The 14,598-nt window shown below is 29.7% G+C and overlaps 1 protein-coding gene across 1 annotated transcript; it reads right to left on the bottom strand.

Moving 5' to 3' along the window:
- Positions 1-9,698: 9,698 nt before the first annotated feature.
- On the bottom strand, positions 9,699-10,723 carry LOC111805788 (ethylene-responsive transcription factor ERF043). Its single transcript, XM_023691020.2, has one exon. It carries the CDS (start codon positions 10,609-10,611, stop codon positions 9,880-9,882), a length of 732 nt encoding a protein of 243 aa, XP_023546788.1. The 5' UTR covers positions 10,612-10,723; the 3' UTR covers positions 9,699-9,879.
- Between the last annotated feature and the right edge of the window lie 3,875 nt (positions 10,724-14,598).

The raw sequence follows: 14,598 nt of genomic DNA, 5'->3' as shown, positions 1-14,598 counted from the left end.
AATACTTATATTTCTGTGTATATCCACACGTATACGTGTGTGTGTATATATAGGTTACTAGTTTCGAAAGAGATGCAGGCATTGAGCGCTATTCGTGAAGCGGTATACTCTAAAATTTTCATACGGGATGTACAGTAGGTCCCTCTAAAAACGACATGTGTTCATTTAATGTATAATAACGGAAGCTAATTTTAGTTGATTAATACTTTCCATTCATACACCATCCTCTTTTAATTTATTCACATGTGGCGAGCATCTTAACTACCAGTGACTAGTACACATGAAATTTGTTAAATTTGACATTTTCCTTGCCAACGTTTTCTTTTCAATTGTTTGAATAAATTCAATTATTTTATCATTTAAAAAATATGATGATAAAGAAAGAAGAACACCCTTTTATTCTCCTCGTCATACACCAAAAAGACCGATTCATCCGTCCATATCATATATATATATATATATATATATACACACGAAGTATATATAAATTTTTTTTGTGTATGAATTGGCAACAAAATTCTACAAATTATTAAATAAATTTTAAACTTCAAATATTAAAATAAAAAAATAAAAAATTTGGAGGCAAAATGAAAAGTAATCTCTTATCTATTATAATAATCCATAGATCATTTTAAAATAAAAAATAATGAAAATGGTAGAGAGGGAGACAAATAAAATATGAATTTAATTATTCAATATCTCGTTATGATTGACAACATGGAATTTTGTGCTCTACCTTTTAAAAATAAATATATAAAATTAAAATAAACTAAAAAATAATAATAATAAATTAAAGTAGAATTTTCAAATAATAATAATAATAATAAAAGCCATTTGGGTCAACTAGAGCAACAATTGGTCCGATCCCAACATCCGTCCGTCCTGTGCTATAATAGGGAACGTGCAAGCCCAAAAGAATTTAAGCCCAACTTCAATGAAAATGGGCTTTTTCTATTTATTTTAATTTATTTTCCAAATGTGAAGGTGACGTCATTATTGCAAAATCAAACACGTGCGACACGGTAGTCACACGTGCGACACGGTATAAAACCAAAAAATAAATTTGAAGGACAAAGAAGGAATCCCAACATATTAGGACGCCGCAAATCCAGAGGGTCCCTACTCTGCTCCTCACCGTAAAGACCACATCGTACAACCAATTATACACCGACACGTGTCCGCATTTTACAGTCAAAACTATTCGACTTTCCAGCCAAACCTCACTCCATCAAGTGGTGTCTATTTCTTATCGTCACCCAGATGTGACCGTAGATATCTGACGGCAAAGCCTTTTGCGATGATTCTTTTTTATTAGCACGTGGAGAAATTACGGCCCAACGGAACCCGACCCGTGTCGGCACAATCCTATTGGTCCGTCTGGTAGAAGCCAACCCGGCAGGTGTCACCTTCAAGAGTCAGCATATCTTTTATCCGTATCTTATGCATGGCATTGCTAACTGGTTGGTAACAATGGAACGATTGCAACTCATCATAGGATTTTTTTTTTAATTTTTTTTTATTTCTAATTTTTATTCCTTAATAATTTTATTAAGACTAAGGCCAAAAGTGATGGAAAATGTCTGTAATTAATTGATAGATTGTGATCTCTTAACTATATATATCAAATTACAATATATTTTAATCTAACTAGTCATATTAATCGACATCAACCGCTTTTTATTTTGTCGGTATCTTTGTCCGAGATTGACGTTGTTAGGTCGTGTTTCGTATTATTAGATCATTTTAAAAAACGTCTCAAAAATTGTTAAATTATTACATAAACTTAATCACTTCTATTCAACTCAACCTACGAACATGGCTAGAGTATTTAATTTTTATATTTTGTGTTGAATAAAAAAATTTTGAAATTTAAATAAATTTAAAGGACAAAGTTTACATCATAGGAAAAGCCAAGAAAAAAAATGAAGCTTTATACTTTAAACCATCAGACAAACTTTTGAATGTAAAATATAAAGGGATGATCAATTTATAAATTACCGACATTGAAATTAAATTCTTTTTATAAAGGAAATGGGAAGGACCACTAAGCCAGCTTGGTTGGTAAGGTATAGCCTTCTACTTTTTGCGACTATTTAACCCTCGTCATCCAATAGATACACTTTATAGTATCATAATTTATGGCTCGTACTCTCGTCATCGTCAAATATATATACACATTTGCATAGGAACTAACTATAGGTGATATTCGAGAGAGCATGACAGTTTTTTAGGTTTAAATGTTATTGTTATGGCATAAGACTCTACAGCCATATATTGACGAGTGACAGGGACAACGACGGTAACAGCCCAACCACCGCTAGTAGATATTGTTCTATTTCGATTTTTCTTTTGAGATTCTCCTTAAGTTTTTTAAAACGTGTTTGGTAGGGAGAGGTTTCCACACTTTTATAAACAATGTTTCGTTCCTCTCTCTAACCTACATGGGATCTCACAATTTACCCCCTTCGAGGTCCAGCGTCCTACCTAACACTTGATCCTCTCTCAAAATGACGTGGAATCTCACAACAACAACTAGCTTCTCCGTAATTTTATTCTCCCATAGATAAAAAAAAATCACCCGTGATGGCCGCAAACCTTGAAAATAATAATAAAGGATAAAGGGAAAAATATATGGCTTAAAGATCATGACAGTTGGACATCTTTTTATTTTCTTCTTTATTTAATAGATTTATATGATATTAAAAAAATTATAATTAATTGATTGTGAATTTTAAGGGCTAAATTGTAATTTCACAATAATAAAATAATTTAATACCCTTACTTTAAAAGGGAACCATACAAATTAGTTTTTATTAAAAAAATGATTTTCACCTCCATCGTTTATGGGACAAAAAGTGAGTTTTCAATAAATTAGTGGTTAATGTTATAATTATTAATTAATTAATCATGATTAACCCATAACCTTAAAATGGATAGACTAGAAATATTAATATAAAATAACGATAGCCTAGAGTATTTTATTTTTAATAATTGTGTGGCCTGGAATCCCTATTTAAATGAAGAACGAGAGATGGAAGACATTTTTTACTATTAGCTAAATGGGGTCGAGGATGTGAATGATATTTCCGATCTCCATTCACTCCCCGACCACGACAAATTCCCGTTTTGCCCACTTTATATATATATATATAAACATCTCAATTGATTAACCTTCAAATAAATTAATTAATTTTACTTGAAATTAAAATTTTAAACAAATTTATTCGACGTCAAATTTACCAAACAAACTTAAAATTTTAATAACTTATTAAATAATTGCTGAAGTAAAAAAAAAAAAAAAAAAAAAAAAAAAAAAAAAAAAAAAAAAAAAAAAGCATGAAACTAGACCAGTTGGATCAAACAAATAAAAAAAACACATGTTTATTTTTTTTGTATTTTTCATTCGAGGAAACCTATGTTTTTATGTACAATTTGTCTTTGAATTGCTTCATATTATAAATTTATTTAAAACGTTTCTATTTTTAAACTCTCTTCAATAAATTAAATAAAATAATTTAATTATGCCTTCATTTTTCACTCTTGAATTTTAAAATAACCAAGTATAATCAATTCTAATTATTGACTAGCAAATAATTAATAAGTAATTAGATAAGGTTTATGGATTTAAATTCATGCAATATTGTAAAAAGAAATTATAATGCAATAATGCAATTCTTTTTTTTTTCATTTAATTGATGATTTATATCTAATTATGACAAAATGTGACATCATGTTCCAACTCAACGGTGGGGAATGTTTGAAAAAAATATTGTTTATTATTATTATTATTATTTTTAGAATAAATGTTTGGAATGGTTGGTGGTAATAGTGGTGCCTCTAATTTCCTAAAATAATTTATTTAAACTTGACTATTAATATATATTATATATATTACGATTTAACTTAATTAAGAAAAAAATAAAGCTTCTAGAAACCAAAGAGAGAGAAAATATATATATATATATATATTTACCTCACAATTTTTATATTTTTAAATTCATGAAAATTATAATTAATAATTTAAAATTGATTTTATATATTTAATTTCATTTTTTACAAATATAAAATGAATAAAAATAAAAATATAAACTACAATAGGCGGTTGAATATAAAATTTTATCTACTTAAATTGATTGTAATAAAATTTGGTTTTTCGTACTTAGATATTTTTAAAAAAATTAATATTTATATTTTAGAAAATTGACAATGATATTTAAAGTTGACATTTGATATAATTTTAATATTTTTTTTAGAGGGCAAAACCCAAATTGATGGAGACATGGCAACAACAGCTATGAGAAGAAAAGATAATCTCAAATTAATGCATAATTAATTAAGGCACCGTTTTTTAGGGCAATGAGTGATGGATTATTACATAATTACCCTTACTCGAGCATGCATGTAGAACTTTTATCATGGATAGAAAAGGACTTTTGAAATTAATTAATTTTAACTAATTAAAATTTTGTGTTATTAAAAGGCATTTAACTAATTTGAATAAGACATATCCATGAAGACAAATGGATAATCATCCGACTTGACCCAAAAAAAAAATAATAATAATAATTAAAAAAGTTTAAAAAGTTTTTTTTTTAGTAATATAGGTTCAAGCACGTTTAACTCTAAAGTTACTACGGTCGAATATATGAATAGGAAGGTTCATTTTTTTAACAACCAAAGTCCACCGCTAGTAAATATTGTCTGCTTTGGCCCGTTACGTATTGTCGTTAGGCTCACGATTTTAAAACGCATATCAAGGAATGTTTATTTTCTCTCTCCAATTGACGTGGGTATCTCATAATCCACCCCCTTATGGGCCCAGCGTCTTCGTTGGCACACTATCCAGTATCTGACTCTAATACTATTTGTAACGGGTCAAGCCCATTGTGGGCTCACAAGGAATGTTTCGTTCCTCTCTCCAATTGACGTGGAGATCTCACAATCTACCCCTTCGTTGACACGCTAGATTCTAGTGTTTGACTCTAATACTATTTGTAATGGGTCAAGCCTATTGTGAGCCCAACATGGGACCACAAGGAATGTTTCGTTCCTCTCATCAATTAATGTGGGGATCTCGCAATCCACCCCCTTGTGGCCTAGCGTTCTCGCTGGCACACTGTCTAGTGTCTAGCTCTGATACTATTTGTAATGGGTCAAGCCCACCGCTAACAAATATTGTCCACTTTGACCTATTACATATCGTCGTGAGTCTCGATTCATTCATGTTGTGTTTTCGAACGTACTTTTTTAAAAATAAACTAAAATTTAAATTTTATTAGTACTAAAAAAGTGGTTTATTTAAGATGAGAATAATAAAAGACAACAATTCTAGGAAGGAAAGTGCATTAATTATTACATATACAATACAACACCCACTTTTATAAGAATTTATTATTGGGTTGACAAAACTGTGCATCATAATTGGAAACCAAATAATTGAATCAATTTTGGGAACAGGAAAATTTGTCCATTAACCTTTTAAATTTATTGGTTATAACAAAAAGACCCTCAAATTTTTCTTTATTTTCACTATTTCCCCACTTTTTTCTTCCCTTTTTACCGTCAAATTTACCCCTTTTTGTTGGTATCTCAAAAGGCCAACTCAATTATGCACAACAAGCTGATGGTAATGATTCCAAAATTATCAAATTTTCAAAGAAAAAAGTTAAAGGCTTTTGAGTTCATTCCATAATCTCTTCCATTTCCATGTGTCTTATGCTCTGCAATCATATGTATTTGAACTTCTTTTATCTTCTAGTTCTTTCTGGCCCCGAATAAAAAATTAATTTAACGTAACGACCCGTTCATACGTGATCATTAAGAATGGTTACTAAAACACGAGAAATGAAGAGTTAATTATAATACCGAAAAATTATCTAGACAAAAAAAAAAAAAAAAACTAAATGATTATTAATTAGAGAATTATTCGAGAAAAAGGAGGAATTTTCAAATACGCTTAATTTCTTTTCACATAAGAGTGGACAAAAAACGCTTCCATCTATACAATTACAAGTATTGAAGTTGTTCATCGTCTAGTTTTTTTCTGGTCCCGTGAGATCTCTCATTCAATCTTTTTCCCTCTCAATTTATTATACTATCATGAATATAACATTTTCAAAAATTTTAAAATGCACGTGAATAGTAATGGTATAAAAATTCAGCGTCGTTCTCGACTATTTTCAGAAGAAATCGAAAAATTTCTCGAGAATCCTACGACACCCATTTGTCATTTTTTATCTCACAGGTAGACAAAACTTCATATGGGTATGAATCCGTTCATTAAAGATCAGAAATCGATCCCGAAAGAACAATAAATAGTTAATATCGATAGGAAAAGACAAATATATATGCATATATGGTAGCTTTCAAAAGTTGTTTTGGGGCACTAGCTCAAGTGGTCCTTTATTTTATTTTTTTTTTTTTGCTATGAAATGGTTGGTTGACGAATTTAGATGGCCATGATTTAAGTACACAAATCTTTACCAATTTTGACAATAGAATAATGTTTGGGGGACAAGAGAAAGTTGGGTGTGGAAAATGGAAATGTTTATCTCATTTCACAGTGGGAGATATCTTCAATGATTTTTTTTTTTTTTTAAATAAAAAACACTTCCATTATTTTTATATTTATCTTTTAAATGTGAACGCAGACATAATTTAATTTATTTAGATATATATTATTTATCAGAAGTTTTTTTTTTTTTTTTTTTTTACGTAAATAAATGAGTAATTAATTATTAATTCATCGTTGTGTGTTTGTTTAATATAGAAAATAAAATTAAAAAAAAAAAAAAAAAAGAGTGTTGGTTGTTTTGTCACGTCGGTTCCTTGTTTGGTTGTGGCTTTTCCAAATGGACATCAATGTTTGCATTAGGGGTATTGTTGTCAAAAGCCACATCTCATAGTCACTTGTCAATTTTATCATTAAGAATTTTTAGGGCTAAATTGTATTTAAAAAAAAATCAATTAATGAAAATAACTTTATCCTTTCTAATTTATCTAAAAAAATATCTCTAATTTTTTAAGAAAATTACAATAATACCCTCTAATTTAAAAAAAAAATCTAAAAAATACCCATTATAAAAATATATTTTTATGGTTAATTTTGGATGAAAATCATTAATTTTTTTATATTAATTTAGTGAAAAAAAAAAAACTCTTCAATTTTGTCTTTTATTTTGAAATATATATATATATTTTTGAATTGGGATGAAAATTTAATCAATAACATGTGTGACGCGGTGATATGGAACGTTGTGGAAGTACTAAAGGTTTGGACCCAATTTTCAAATTGAAACCTAGACCCGAGTTTCGTTTCAGTGACCTATAATAGTATGGTAATATTTGGGCTCGAGTTTCGTTTTAGTTGGTCGCCGTCATATCATTTTAGGTTTCACTTTTCGTTCAATATTCCGATAAATAAAAGATTTATGAGTGATAAAAAATAGTAACGAAACGTACGAAAGTAAAGATATTAACGACCTTAAACTTTTTCTTTTATATGTAATGTATTGGGTGTAATGCATGAATCTCATTTAATTTCCACCAACTAAATTTTGTGAATCAATTTTGAAAATGACTATTGTTTGTGAAGAAGTTAATGAAACCCTAAGCTAGGCTGTAACCTACCAAGCTCTCATCATTTTATGACATTTTATTAAGTGGTCAAACTTATATTTTCTTCTCAAATTTACTATATATGGACCACATAAAAACTATATATTATATATCATTATTGATATCCCCATTCAATTTTATTCCGAAAAAAAAAAAAAAACATGTGGTAGTAAACTAACTAACGCGACTTATACGTGCAAAAATATAAAAATTTAAATTATTATTAAATTGTAAGATTCCATATTGGTTGGAGAGCGTGGAAACCTCTCTCAATTAAATGCGTTTTAAAATTGTAAGGCTGACGATGATACATAAGGGGCCAAAGTGGACAATATCTACTAGCGGTGGGCTTGAGCTGTTACAAACAGTGTCAGAGTCAAATACTAGTGAGGACGTTGGACCCCCATAGGATGGATCCCGAGATTTCACTATAAGATTACTCTCTATAGACGCGTTTTAAATTGTGAAGTTGATAGCGATAAGTAACAGGTAAAAGCGAACAATATAGATTAAAAGTGGAAAAATTCTATATCGGGTGACTTGATATATTTATTTATGATCCAAAATTTAACAGTGGCACTTTTAAATTATAATTATTAACTCTTCTTGCTTATGGGTTTTCCTCCAACCGAAATAATTGAAGTCATATCCAATTTTTATTACATTTGACCAAGGTGACGTCAGCTTAAATAATGTATAGGTTTAGAAAATTGTAGAATTTTTAAAATTATTTGTGTTCCGTAAAAATTAATTACATTAAAAATTTAAATTTTAAATTAATTAAATATAAACAAATATTATGAAATTGATTCTACTTGGAGTGTACGGACGGATTAGGACTGTGGGGACCACAGAAGCCACGTATTATATATGGGTATTTTTTAATCCCAACCTAACCCAAGCCCAACAACTAACTATAATTGGTTCTTAATTATGACAGTAATTCTCTCTCTCTAACATAAATGATAAGGACGACAACAATTAAAAGATTTAAATGTGATAATAAACAATTCCATCTATTTACAATTCATTTATTAGCGTCGTCAAAAGTAAATAATGCATTAACTCCATGTAAAAATAAAAAAAATTAACCCCAACTGGTTAAAAAACATATATTTTTTAATCTCTTCTATTTATCATTTTAGAAAAATTAATTTAATCATTCAAATTTTATAAATTTTAGTCATTTATTTATGTAAATGAAATTAAGAAAAAAAAAACACAAATTTCAATCATTTTCATATGTAAATAATATCGCGTAGGCTTTTTAATTTTTCTACGTCAATCATTTTCAATAAATAATAAAAAAGAAGCGTATTTTTAATCCTTGATTTTTAATTAAATATGAAAGTGACAAAAAATACGAAGGGAAAGTTACAACAACTTGTTATAGAGAAAATAGGGACATATTTAAAAGCATATGATTTTATAATAATATTTATTAAAAGAAAATTAAATTAAACCGACGAAAAATCCTTGATCTATTTTTTTCACTCGATGTGATCTTAACAATTCAACATTACTATAACTCGTGGGTTCCACTCGATTATTAGAACATAATTCGATTACTCTCTTGTAATTTTAATTTTATATTTTTAGTTCGACGTTCATAAAAAAATAAATTCAATTAAACGAATTCATTAGTAAAAATAGAAAATAAAAAAAAAATAAAAAATAAAATAAAAATAGTTTGATCGTGCAGTTGGTTGAGCACTCAATTCTGTAAATCCAACCATAAATATGTGTGGGCTCTCAAAGACTTCTGGCTCCATTATTGTATGCAAGAATGACAACCATCACTACGCCTCTTGCTCCCCTTTTTTTAACTTTCCTTTTATTTTTTCCCTTTTGTTCTTTTCACATTTTCATTAATACTAATATTTTTAAATAATTTTTAAAAAGTAAAAAAATATAAAAAAACATTTTAAAAAATTGAGCTTATGAGTCAAATTTTCATAAAGTCAATTATTTAAGTTGAAATTCGAGCATTTTTTTAATTAATTTTGATCCACACAAATTATTTAATTAAAAAATGGAGAAAATTATGAAAAAAAAAAAAAAAGTTAATTGAATAATAGAGAGAGAGGAAATGGAACTATAAACCAAGGAAGAAAACACCCACTTGGACAAGACCCCTAATTTTAATTTTTTTCATAGCCCTTTTAAAAAAATTGTAAAAGGACTTCACATTTAATTTAAAATTAAAAAAAAATTAAAGAGAGAGAAAATTCACAACCAGCTTGAATTTGTAGCAATTTAATGTTACCACGAGAAGGGTAAAGCTTGAAATGACTTTTCCGCCATTGCCATTTGATCTATGAAGAACTCATAAGCTTCTTCTTCTTCTTCTTTTGAGCTTTGATTTTGATCCCAAAGCCCATATTGCCACTCGTCGAACACTAACTCGGTCACTGACTCGGATGATTCCTCGTAACTCGTTCCCAAACTCGGCAGCACTACGATTTCACTCAGTTCCTCCGGCGTCGACTCGTCCAACTCCGAGGATGACGTAAATGGAGGCGATGAGGGTGGTGGCGGCGGTGGGGGTGGAGGTGGGGCGTTAGGGAGTTGCATTGAGGCGGCGAGAGCAGCGGCGGATTGGACGTCGCGAGGGGAGGAGGAAGCGGGGCGTGGGAGTGACGCGGCGAGTTCGGGGAAGTTGAGGATAGCGGAGTTGCCTTTGATGGTGAGTGCGGCTACGTCGTGGGCACGTGCTGCCATGTCGGGTGTGGCGAAGGTGCCGAGCCAGATCCGGCTCTTCTTCTTTGGCTCTCGAATTTCCGACACCCATTTGCCCCACGCCCTCATTCGGACGCCGCGGTAAATTGGGTGGCGACTGTTGGTGGTGATTTCACGCGCGCGCTTTGGGCGGCAGACACCGGCTTTTTTCGTTGGAGAGGAGATGGAACATGAAGTTGAAAAGGAAGAGGAGGAAGTGGAGGTGGAAGAATTTGAGCCGCCGGAGTCGGACTCCGGCACGGTGGCGTTGGACATTGGTGAGTGATCGGAGATATTATGGTGAGAAATTAATTGGAAGAAAGAGAGCGAAAGAGAGAGAGAATAATGGAAACGTGTGTGAGAGTGAGGAGTAAATTGAAGATGTGTGGAGAAGCATTGGGGGGGGGGGGGGGGGGGGGTCTTTAAGCAACCACCAATGGCCGTAGCACATTGCATGGAGTCAATGTACCTCCGCCACGTCATCAACCCACATTGGAGAGAGAAAGTGTAGAGAGAGAGAGAAAGAAACTTTCTAGGGTACAAAGTGCAAATTTGTAACAAGTAAAAGATGTCTAATTATTTAGTGTTTAATAGATATTTTAAAAAAAATTACTGAATGTGATGTGAAATAATATATAAATGAACCAATAATACCTTCAAATGAGAATAGTTTCAAAAATATTAAACTATAGTTTAAAAGTACATTACATTTATGTGAAATTCCGCATCGATTGAGGAAGAGACGAAACATTCTTTATAAGAATGTAGAAATCTCTCTCTAGCAGATGCGTTTGGAAAATCCTGAAGGGAGAACTCAAAAGGGAAAACCCAAAGTAGACAATATTTTTTAGCGGTGGGTTTGAACCGTTACAATTGTATTAGAGCCAGACATTGGTGATATGCTAATGAAGAGGTTGAGCCTCGAAGGGGGGAATGGACATGAGGCAATGTGTCAGCAAGGACACCGGGCCCCGACGGGGGATGAATTGGGAGGTCCCATATTAATTGGAGAAGGGAACAAGTGTCAGTGAGGACGTTGGACCCTTAAAAGTCGTGGATTCAAGGCGTGGATTAGAGGGTCCCACACCCTAAACCCTAAAAACTTCGAGGAAAAATTCGAAACGAAAAGTTTAAAGAAGATAATATTGAATGAACTAATTATCATTTATTTTAATTTAAATATCATAAACAATAAACAAAATTTAGGGACAAAATTGGAAACTCAAATTTAATTTTAATGGTAAGAGTAACAAAATAAAATATGTGTTTACTAATTAAATAATTAATTTGCTCAAACATATTAATTACAAATATCTTTTTTTAATAATTGAAAAAATAAAGGGAATCGGTTAATTTACACGTGTTCCGATTTCAGAGTTGGTCAAGAGGGTGATTAGTTGACTTTTCTACTTTGGGTGAGACTCACTTGCTCAACAATTACTTGCGATGGTTATTTCTATATTAACCATTAGTTACTTTATTCTCTGCCAGCCGTTTTTCGTAGTTATTTAGAAGGAATATTGATGACTGTAACTATTATTTTACAGCCAAGTAAATGTGCTCTGTCTTGTAAATTTATTACTCGTTTCTTTTTGTTTGGAAAATTTAGAATGTACGGTGAGAGATATACTATTTATGAAATATATCTTAGATATTATATTTTAATATTCATCCATTTATGATTTGATTTAGAGTATATTTTATTTTATTCTCAGTATTTAATTATTTTATATTTTTCTGGTTTGTACTTTTTGTATTCTATTTAAAGGATATCAATATCAATGATAATAAACACCTTCTCAATTATATTTTCTATCTCATTCTTAACATGGTATCAAAGCACCGATCTTGATATTCCTAATATCAGAGCACCGATCGTGGTATTCCTAATACCCCCTTGAACTCTGAGTCCAAGGGGAGTATTAAACCAAAAGCCAAACCCTAACCAATCAGTGAAGCCTTTACCGTCGTCAATCATCCAATATCAAGAATACGTTATAAGCATCTTCAAATTTCTCACCAAGCTCAAAGGTGACATATTCAAGATGTTCGTATTTTCTTTCACAGCCTCTCAAGTGATCCAAAGCACCGATCTTGGTGTTATTATCCACTAAAGCATTTATGCATGGACCAAGAAGTGATCAGAGAGGATATTCACTTGTTCCAAATCAAATTAAATGGACAAGTTATCAATCCTCGAGTCAATCATTGCGGTCTATTTCGGATATTCACTTGTTCCAAATCAAATTAAATGAGACAAGTTACCAATCCTCGAGTCAATCATTGCGGCCTATTTCTGAGTCTTGCATCTTTCTTGAAAATGCAAACCAATCAAAGACGGTCTATTTTTTTACGGATATTTTCATTACTGAGAAGACAAGAGTGAAAGACAACTTTGGTGTTATTGACCTACTGTAAAGACAAGTTAAAGACAAGTTGGACGTGATTAACATACACTCTCCAACTTGAGGGGGAGTGTTGAGATATATTATTTATGGAATATATCTTAGATATTATATCTTAATATTCTTCAATTTATGATTTGATTTAGAGTATATTTTATTTTATTCTCAGTATTTAATTATTTTATATTTTCCTCACTTGTACTTTTTGTATCCTATTTAAAGGATATCAACATCAATGATAATAAACACATTCTCAAATATATTTTCTATCTCATTCCTAATTGGGAAGGTGTGTATTATCATTGATATTGATATCCTTTAAATATGATACAAAAAGTACAAATGAGTAAAATATAAAATAATTAAATACTGATAATAAAATAAAATACACTCTAAATCAAATCATAAATTGAAGAATATTAAGATATAAAATCTAAGATATATTCCATAAATAATATATCTCAACATTTACCACCACATGTTTTTCAAATTAACCGATCCTTCAAATATAAAATTTAATTTTATATCAATTAATTAATTAATTTTTTTAAATAGCTATTGTGATTTTATTTTTTATTTTTTAAAAAGTGTTCGTGTCAATATAGATACTATTATTTTTATATAAAATCATGTTTATTTCTTTAATTACGTAAAACTCTTCCCAACAATTATCAACAAATATATAATTTTAAAAATTTTGGTCCAATTTATTGCGTGACAAGGACCACAAGCATAATTTAAAACATTTTTCTAACTATAGTCTCATTATGCATTCCAATTTTATGGGATCTTCTTGAAGATTTTATTTTATTTTGTCTCTTTAATTTACAACAATTTAATTATTTTATATATAGAAATTTATTTGAAGGAAAAAACAAAAAAAACTCCAAAACAAACCCATAGAACTGTTAATAGATAAGCTTTTAAATCACTATCATACAAACTTTAAATATTTGGTAAAAAAAAAATCATTTAATATTTTTTTCTAAATTAATAAGAAAATAAAATTTTAATAATACCCTTAAACTAAAAAAAATTAAAAAAATATCTTCTTAGTAGATTTATATATAAAACAGTTAGTTATTTATTAAAAAAACTTTTTAAAAAAATTAAAATACTAAAATACTGTTAAGATTAAAAAAAAATAATTAATACCTCAAACTTTTATTTAAAAAAAAAAAAAATATATCTTTATTTTTTTTAAAAAAACTTAATAAATACTTCCATTAGTAGACAGAATAATTAATAATTAATATAACTTTTAGGCTTTCCAAATTAACGATAGCATCCAACTAAAAAATGTTTAGAAGTAATTAGACGTTTTCCGTTCATATATTGACGATAAAATTATTTTTAAATTTTTTTGTGTGGAAAAGTTAAATTATTAATGTTATTTTTAAAATTTTGTTGGTATCAACCATAAACGTTTTATTTTAATTTATTATTAATACTTTTGAAAGTTTAAAAAACTTGTAAATATTAGGTATTTAATATATATATATATATATATATATATATATAAAAGTTAGAAAATCACAATATTTTTGGCATAAAATAAATGGAAATCATATGTGAAAAAAAAATCCTTTGAAACTAAGAGGGAAAAAAAAAATCTTGAAATGGGTTTGGTTGCCATTAATGATAATTTCCAAAGGCATTTTCCTTTCTCATTCCCATAGGAACCACACAATGAATGGCTAACGTTAATGAATAGTTCCTTTGCAATTTCACCTATCCTTTTTGTCTCCTTGCTACATCCCTCCAACACCCATCATATTGTTATGCTTTATTCTTTTTTACTATAAATATTTAAAATAAAAACAACATTTCTCCCGTCTCGAAACAAATTGATGTTAAA

The sequence above is a fragment of the Cucurbita pepo genome, chromosome 11 (genome assembly GCF_057944985.1).
Source record: "Cucurbita pepo subsp. pepo isolate OVF chromosome 11, ASM5794498v1, whole genome shotgun sequence".
Classification (NCBI taxonomy): domain Eukaryota; kingdom Viridiplantae; phylum Streptophyta; class Magnoliopsida; order Cucurbitales; family Cucurbitaceae; genus Cucurbita; species Cucurbita pepo.
The sequence above is the reverse complement of the archived record's forward strand: the minus strand, read 5'-3'. Positions and strand labels throughout refer to the sequence as shown.

Coding starts and splice junctions, on each gene's coding strand:
- LOC111805788 (XM_023691020.2), bottom strand. CDS start 10,611: ATGTCCAACGCCACCGTGCCGGAGTCCGACTCCGGCGGCTCAAATTCT.